The 9,429-nt window shown below is 32.8% G+C and overlaps 1 protein-coding gene across 4 annotated transcripts; it reads right to left on the minus strand.

The window, feature by feature from the left end:
* Nucleotides 1–2,322: 2,322 nt before the first annotated feature.
* LOC106749671 (cytochrome P450 4C1-like) lies at nt 2,323–8,433 on the minus strand. 4 transcript variants are annotated; one of them, XR_001374875.1, is made up of 14 exons: nt 7,319–8,433; nt 7,001–7,107; nt 6,719–6,809; nt 6,398–6,583; nt 5,962–6,055; nt 5,744–5,846; nt 5,506–5,605; nt 5,331–5,437; nt 5,017–5,085; nt 4,204–4,372; nt 3,659–3,838; nt 3,407–3,596; nt 2,649–3,169; nt 2,323–2,570 (listed from the first exon to the last, which is right to left on the minus strand). XR_001374875.1 is itself a non-coding variant. In XM_014629354.1 (13 exons), exons 1-12 carry the CDS (start codon nt 7,470–7,472, stop codon nt 3,430–3,432), a joined length of 1,527 nt encoding a protein of 508 aa, XP_014484840.1. In that variant the 5' UTR covers nt 7,473–8,433; the 3' UTR covers nt 2,323–3,104; nt 3,407–3,429. The 4 variants fall into 4 exon arrangements, 3 of the variants coding, with proteins under 3 accessions (XP_014484840.1, XP_014484839.1, XP_014484841.1); XM_014629354.1 differs by having other exon boundaries at nt 2,323–3,104; XM_014629353.1 differs by having other exon boundaries at nt 2,323–3,169.
* Between the last annotated feature and the right edge of the window lie 996 nt (nt 8,434–9,429).

Genomic DNA, 9,429 nt, shown 5'->3' on the forward strand with positions numbered 1-9,429 from the left:
CGATCAGCTCGCTGCTGCAGTTTAAGTGACGAATGAAGTGTGTGACGTGAGGGTCGACGAGAAGTCCTGTGAAAACTTTCTATATCACGCAATCAGCGACGTTGCATTTTCATATCGAATCTTTTCAGCGCAGCTCCTTTCGACGATATTTTGCTATCAATGATCCAGCAGATATTATTGTGTCTTCTATAGACCACTTCTATAACTCCTCAGCAATAGTGTCACTAGGGTTATCGTTGTACAGCTTTTCTGTCATACTAGATTTGCGCAAATACGACATAATAGGGTAATACGCAGATAATAGATTAGTTGTATAACTCTGACTGAAGATTTTTTTTTTAATTGAGATTATTGAAAAAAATGTGCTTCGGGCACAAACAGCCATGCATGTGTGTGTACCATATTTATGTATCTCTTATGAAATTTGATGTAGGAATAGTAATAAAAACAAGTTTTAGTTTTTAAGGTAATATATTTAATTGGGGAATTTATATTTAGACCTAATTTATGCAAATATCATTCTCCTCAATTTCGATACACATATCATTCGCCCAACTTTTACATGCACTACTTTGGATCATCCTTCTTTTGACTAAGATTATGATAATCTTTTTGTGCAGTAAATGCAGTGAAGTTGCTTATTGACGTGTTCAAATGCGGCGCTATAAGTGCCCTATCTCGATTTTTATATACCAAAGACGATCTTCGGACTTTTGCATACCAATAACACTGTTTGCAATGAAGTGCACATGCACATATTTATTGGGTTGGCAAATAAGTTCGTTCGAACTTTTAATCGGAGTAGGTTTACCCGTTCTGCTATCTCTTTTCCACAGCGCTATCGCACAACGCGCTTACGCAGCTAAAAAGCGATGTTCCACCTAATTTATAAACATACGCCGGTTAATACCAGAGTATTGTGCGTACTGCACGGTTGCAAATATGGAAGAGGTGGAAAAGAAATTCCATTTTCGCCATATTTTACTTTTTTATTCCAAAAAAGACAAACGAGCTGCGGAAGCTCATAAGAAAATTTGTAATGTGTATGGGGACGATGCTTCAACAGAACGTGTGTGTCAAAAATAGTTTGCCAAATTCCGTTCTGGAGATTTTGATGTTAGTGACGCGTCCCGTTCTGGTCGTCCAGCAGCGATTGATTCAGCTGTAATAAAGAATACCGTCGACAAAAATCCATCGCAAACGAGAGATTGCTACGACACATAATATATCCCACACAAGTGTAGAAAACCATTTGCGTCAGTTGGGATACGTTTCTCGCCTCAATGTTTGGCTGCCGCACGAATTGACCGAGGCCAACTTAACCGCTCGCATTTCTATCTGCGACGCGCCGCTGAAACGCCAGGAAAACGATCCATTTTTGAAGCGGTTGGTTACGGGAGATGAAAAGTGGATCCTCTACGATAATGTAGTATGTAAAAGATCATGGGGAAGCAGCAGTGAACCACCACAAACAACCTCGAAGGCAGGATTGCATCTGAAGAAAATGATGCTCTCAGTGTGGTGGGATTATAAAGGTATCATTTATTATGAGCTCTTACCATTAGGTAGGACGATCGATTCAACTCTATATTGCTCCCAATTAACGAAATTGAATAAAGCAATACGTTCGAAACGTCCAGAATTGGCAAATCGATAAGAAGTCCTCTTCCACCACGACAATGCCAGACCCCATACTTCAATAACTACTCGGAACAAATTGTTAAGGCTTGGCTGGGATGTTTTGCCTCACCCCCCTTATTCACCGGACCTGGCACCCTCTGATTATCATTTGTTCCGGTCGCTGCAAAATTCTCTGAACGGGAAAAACTTTGCGAATAATGAAGCTGTTAAAACGCAACTGCATCAGTTTTTTGCTGGTAAACCTCAGACGTTTTATGAATGTGGGATTATGAAATTGGTAAAAAGATGGCAAGAAGTCATAGAAAAGAGTGGTCAATATATTATTGATTAGTATATATTTTGTATATTAAATAAATTGTAATTTATACCAGTCAAAAAACCGAACGAACTTATTTGCCAACCCAATATATGAAAACATTTTTCCTTCCTACTTCTATTGCCCGTATCAGGGCGTGGTGACCTCTCTCATATGCCTATGGTGCTCACGCTGATTATACACAGGCATATGAGACCTACAATTTAATGCCAGTTCCGAATGGCAAATTTTTAGAGAAATGATAAAATTACGATAGTACAAATATATATATATGCGTGTATATATAATATATATATATATACAGTGCGTATATCTACATGGTCTCCCATTAAAAAGTTTCATTTTAAATTAATAAAAAAACGAAATTGTTTTTGAAAAATCAGTGATATTTTTATTTTAACCGAAAATACAGATTGTGCGATTAAACGTGGAACACCACATCAGCCAAATGACCGTCTCGACTTTTCTCGCAAATGTTCATTCTTTTGAGGAAATTTTCCATCATGTTTTCGCACAATTGAGGTTCAATTCCGCCAAAAACAAGTCGCATATTGCCTTTGAGCCCTTGAATCGTTTGCGGAGCATTTGTGTAAATTTTATCCTTCACAAAATTCTAAAATAAAAAGCCCAGCGGTGTCAAATCGCACGATCTAGGCCAGTTGAAGTCTCCGTTAAGCGAAATGACACGAACTCGAAACTTCTCACGTAATAACGCGATCATTTCACGGCTTATGGTACGTAGCCACATCCTGCTGAAATCTTTCTACATCTTTGTGCAAAATACGGTACAGGCTGGTTTGAAATGCCCAATTGCTGCGAACATCTTGCAATATACACCTGGATTTTCCGCAACACTTTCAGCCATCGCAGCAATGTTTTCAGTTGATCTGGCTAGGTGAGCACGGATTAGGTTCTTCACTATTCTGACCGTGATGTTAAAATTTATCAATTAAATATACAATTACTGTACGAAAATGCGTTTTCCTCTGCGACCGAAACTGGTATGAATTTTGCAAACTATCCCCGCAAAATTTGTATCATGTTTGTAGTAACTTCTATTTTCATACATTGCTCAAGCGAATATCGTTCCATTGTTATTACCCGCATAGTTTTTACTTGACAGGTGACAAATATGGCAGCTCCATTTCTGACAATTAAAAAACGTCGCTAAATTTAAATGAAACTTTTTAATGAAAGATCCTTTATAAAATCCTATAAAATTTAATATTATAGATTAGTTACAAAATTCGATTTCAGGATAATAATGTTATGTCATTATTTGATACGAATTTATAAATGTTATTTTTTAACAAACATCCTTAAAAACAAAATTTTTTTTCTTGTTAAATAACGTTCGCGCTCACGACCCACTGCGATGCAGCGAACGGCGTCAACAATTTCTCAGGCATTATTTAATATATTATTAATATCAGATCGATTATTTCTTACCAATCAGTATTCATATTAGATGACTACACGCGTGTGTTTGGAATGATTTTCATGCGAATCGGACGTGAAGCACGCAGTACAATATCCAATTTCATTGAGACATCTTTCAAATAATCAATGGGCTCTAAGTAGAACTTGTACACCACAGGAGCTATCAGAGCTTTTAACTCCAACAGAGCGAATCGTTGACCTATCCATTGTAATTCCATGAAATATATTTCCGGAAATAGAAACCAATATTTTATAAATTACCAATGCAATTTCGTGGTCCCGCGCTGAATGGTAAATAGGAATAAGGATGACGATTCTTTATATTCTCTGGTAAGAATCTCTCTGGATTAAATACCTCCGGATCCGGCCAAATCTTAGCATCATGATGAAGATCATAGATAAGGAGATGTACCGTTGTGCCTTTTGGCACCAAATATGGATCTGAAAATACCAATGAACATAATAAAATATTTCTTATATACACCAATAAAAAGTTTAACAATAAATATATATGTACATATGCATAATTAATTTATTGTACACATATACAAATTCTCCATACACGTCGAGTAACGAATGAAGTTGAGCGATTTGAAAAGATTTACAACTTTTCAAAATATTATAATTTATTATTATAAATATAAATGAATAATTTAAATATGATTATATAAGTTTTCTTGTTTATTTTATGGGAAGCATTAAAATACACTCTATTGATTTCATATCTATTTGTGTTCCATCGCAGTTCCATGCTTGAACTGTCCGAAGAATAATGTTATATATAGAGATGTCTATTAATTACTCACATAACTTTACATCTTCGGAACATTCACGCGATATAAAAGGGACGCTAGGATACATTCTCATCGACTCTTTCAAACACATCTCCAAGTATGGCATACTCTGTAATGCCTTCATAGTAAGCTTTCCATTATTTTCCTGCATCACGTTAGAAATTTCTTTTCTTACACGATCCTACAAATCAATGGTTCACACATTATACATCGGATATATCAATATTGATTGTTAATTAAATGGGAAATACCAATATTCTTATATTTCTAAGGCAATTTTACTCACCTATGGACAGGAACGCTGTGAAAAATTATCGCCTTAATTTTTTCCAAGCTTACAGTTACCACCGATTATTTGTTAAAATAATTTTTAAAAAATAATTTATTATTTGTTATAAAATTTATTAATTTGCATAATTATATAAAAATAGTTTTACATAATTATGTGATTAATGATTAATTAGTGATTTATCATTGTCTAGCTTCAGCAGAAAAAGAAGCATAATAAATCCGTCGCGCTGTGCTGCTAGCAATTTTGCAACTCTTGTAAAATATTTTACCTAACAATTTCAGTGGCTCATACCTTTGCAGGACGTGTTGCGCACGTGTGCACGCGGAAATTATATCTTTTTACATAGTCATAACATGTTGGTCTTCTTAGTAGAACTTGGAGCAACGTTGATTATTAAGTGTGATTCAGCAGATTTTATAACTAGTGTAATGTAGCGGAAAACTACGAACTTCTTTTTCTGCTGGAGGTAGCTTTAAATACATAACTTTTAAAAGATAGATTGATAGATACATAACAAAAAGGAAAATATTTACCTGGATGTCTTTATGCTCAGCTAACAGTTGTAAAGTGAAACATGATGCTATTGCTACCGTATCATGACCCTGTAATGATTTATTTTATTTAATATAACATCGCACGTGCGAATAGTGAGAAGTATATTCTGTATGAAGCACGCAAATAAGGAAGATTGTGAAAAATATTTTACGCGTATAGTTTGCGATAATCATCGTTTACTGTATAACCGTCCGTATAGTATCATAATTTAGGTTAAAATGATTGCTTATAGAACCAAAGAGAAACGCTGTTATATATTTGAGCAATTTGAAGAACCGCGAACTTTTTTTACCTCGAACACAAAGGTATCGACTTCTTCTCTGATATCTGAATCACTTAGGCCATGGTTGCGAGATTCCGCTATTAAAATATCCAACATGGCCATTCGTTTCTTTTTAACTTAAACAAATAGAAAATTATTTGTATACATTCGTATTATTTTTATAAGACAATTATTCCGAACATACTCCCTATTACTTCCTCGTCATCCATTCCTGTGTCGTTTTCAAAGTGTTTCAAATATCGCCATTCAGTTTGTTCGTGATAAAGCTTTCTTTCTGCGATAATCTAAGCATAAGAAAAAATATGAAACTAGCTGTATGTATAACTATTTCTTAATTGACTCATTAGTATCAACTATTACTTTTTATTGACATAATAGACACTTCTCCTAAAAACGTAAATAACATGCTTGCGGCTACTCACTTTCCTGGTGAATGAGTGCAAGATGTTGAGATATTTATTATGTGTCCTACCCATTGACGTTAAATTGAATAGTGTGTCATTAATAAGCCATGGTCTGAAAAGTCTAAACAAAATTATTCACATTTAAATAAGTTTAAAAATGAAATTTTGTTATTTTTAGATCGCTTAGGAAGATTTGATTCAATCCAGATGTATTTATAACCTAAAGTAAAAATTACCTTTTGATCACAAATTTGCCCATATCATGAACCGTATGACGATATTCTTCATGAGAAGAACGTGCATCTTGCAATGAAATGCCCATGGAAGTTTCTGTAAACATAATTTCTGAAGTCACATAAATTTCTAATAATAATTTCTGGCTATTACATATGTGATATTCACCATATTTTACATAATAACAGTAGAATATAGAATGGTACGAAATACAACAAATTAAACACAAAAATTTCTCACTGAAACATTATGCCTTCAGCCGTTCCTTCGTTTGAACAATATTAAAACGCACTATTGTATGAAATTTGTGAAATATTAATAAAAATTATTACAAATATAATAAATATTTGTAACTGATTCACGGGTTCGTTTATAATAAAAAAAATAAACTTCAATTCTCTTGAAAAAGAAAAATTAAATTAAATCATATATATATACCACATATAGCGTTTAATGTATGATGACTGGTAAAATGTAGCAAGTCGTCGATAACTGATTCCTCTGTATTCTTCAATGATTCAGCCGCACGATTGCCCTCCTCGATCAAGATCTCAACGAATTGTTTTAATATAGAAAAGTGAAATGCGGGCGTTAATATCTTCCGCCTTTTTTGCCATTTCATTCCTGTGGAAGTGATACGATTACATTTTGCCGTTTATATACGTGTATAAATATTATATTATAATATCGAAAGTTAATTGGACTGATATAATACATGTGGAATTAGATTGTATGCTATTTTTAGTTCCATCGAAGTACCTTTGCTAATAAGAAGTCCTTCGCCTAACCAAGATTTCAAAAGTTTGTATTCGTAGCCTTTCACGATATGTTTCGTGCTGTTTAGTATTTTCTAAAACCACGGATGGCACAAAATAAAAATTATGTTGTTATTACCGACATTTGGAGTTAAAAAATGGAATACATTTATGTTACGCTAAGGATTATGTATACTATTTTGAGTAAAAACTGTAGACATTTATCATCGTTAATGAAAATGCTATACGACCATGATGAAATTTTTTTCTACGACAATTTCATTACTTCCATATGATCTGGAGTGCAAATGAAAATGTTGGGTATGCCGAAAATCCAATATTTCAAAAGTGGATATGTGCTCATTAAACTCCGGAAATAATACCACATTTCCTCTGAAATATAAAGAATATTAATATATAATTCTCTAATACTAATGACTATTCTTTTCGGCTAATCAGCTATTTGATCACCATTAATATCTTACATTTCACTAAATGTCTATTATGGAATTTTGTGTGTGATTAGCGGTACGCATTTAATTCTCTGTTATACGTGATGATTAACATATCGGTAAATCATTAAAAATTTACACCAATTTTTTACCTGGCGAGGCGTTCCAAGTTTGTAAATTGCCTAAAATAGGAAGTGCCATTGGTCCTGGTATACGATCAATAAGTCGTTCGTTTCTTCCAAGGTGTATAATGTAATGATATAAGAGCGCAAGAAAGAGACATGTTAGCAGTAAGGCGACAATCATGTTGATTAAAATAATGACTCTTAAAACTTCTTTCGTCCTCCTTATAGCCTTTATGTCCTACGTTACGACATAAAAAATGCAATATTATTTTATGAGAAGCACTCCGCGATGATCTATAATGTCGGAACGTGCATTTTACATATATATATATATATATAATTGCAAATATATACACATATTCTTTTATAAACGAAGCAAAAATAACCGAAATGAAGAAAGTATTGTTTTTTAATATATATGATTTTAGAAAGATTTTTGGATTTTGAGATTATTATCACACATTTGAGAGTAATTATTTCTCCGACATTATTATGGACTGCATTAAAACATGTATCAATTATACCAACGTATTTAGTCGACGATATATGATTTTTAGAATAAATGAAATAGGTCATCACATTTCGAATCAACGCATGTGTGATTTCACACTTGACGAGGTGGTAAGATAAAAAAGCTGGAAGGACAAGCGAGAATTTCGGCACGGATATCTTACTTGAAGACTATGAAGACATCTTGCAACAAACGTCTTTATCTTTCACTTGTCTGATATGCATATCAGTTAGGTCTGCTTTAAAAGTAAACTTGTGCTCTTAGGTAATATTTTATGTATCAGCGTTTCTTATCTAAGTAAATATATTATGTAAGGTGACCTCTCTAAAAAGTCAACAACGTGTTGTCAAAGACATAGTTCTGAGCAATATGCAAAAATGTCGATCTGCCGTTCGTTGTTTATTAAAAAGTTATTATTGAAAGAAAGTTCCATAAACTGGACATACATTTTTGATACTTTAAAGATAGAATATCAGTCGTATGTATTACCTATCATGACGCAATATTGTTCACTTTACCGGAGTTCACACTCAGCCATAGGAAGATTGTATATGTATTATGATAGGAGAGAAATGCTAATATACCACGCTACTGACAAAGATAATTGTTATATTTCAGAATTTTTATTTAAATTAAAGAACTCTATGTTTTTGATATATTAATTGATTTTTTTTAAAACATGAACAAATTTTAAACAATAAAGAATAATTTAATCATTATTAATATTATATTACCAGATTATTGCTTAAATACATTTATATTTATTTTATGTTTATTGTCAGTATATTCTAAACATTATAATGTAAGAAATAAATTTTTCTACTTGTCTCCTTCATAATTTCTTAGTAGATAATAAAACAATAGCTAATATTATTAGCATTCACTTAGGAAGAGCTGCGCTTTTCTTCGCTGATTAACCTAAAATAATCTTACCTTTAATTCCTCTTTATAAGATAACTTGAAAAATGTTAATAACTTACGGGAAATGCATACTATATTCATATATTCTACTAAAAATCTTGAAGTTATTTCACAAAGAACTACAAAAAAGTTCAATATTCAAATTGCATTATAATATCTGTTGTTAGACTGATACCTGTCTATTGTTAAATCATTTGTCATATATTTGTAGATTAGACTATTCTGAACAAAAAAATCTTTTCTGCTGAATTTTATCCGTACTATCTGCATGCAAGCGGTGTTTCGTAAATTATTAACAATCTGTAGATTGTTATATAATTTGCTTTGCATATGCAATTAGTGTTTTATATATTTAATTGGACATTGTATTTATGCGTAGCATACTTTATGTCAAGGAAATCCAGTTATGAACAAGAAAATCCAGTTTTTTCATTCGTTTCTCACTTAACCTGCTAGACTTGTTAGTCTCTTATCCGCTAGCGTTTCACTACTCTTCGTACATGATTATTCGTCTGTGTTTATTTTTCTTCTAATGATTGATATGATTGCTCACAACACTTTACGCAACTTTTATCTCACTTACTTAAATTACTGATATGCGACGCATGAAACATTGTGCGACAGATACTTTATATAATATTAGGTTGGTTCAAATGGAATGGCCGTTTATAAATATAAAGTTGAAACTTGTATTTTTCAAATATAA

Source organism: Dinoponera quadriceps, unplaced genomic scaffold, assembly GCF_001313825.1.
Source record: "Dinoponera quadriceps isolate SergipeBrazil2010 unplaced genomic scaffold, ASM131382v1 scaffold4239, whole genome shotgun sequence".
NCBI classification, from domain to species: Eukaryota; Metazoa; Arthropoda; class Insecta; order Hymenoptera; family Formicidae; genus Dinoponera; species Dinoponera quadriceps.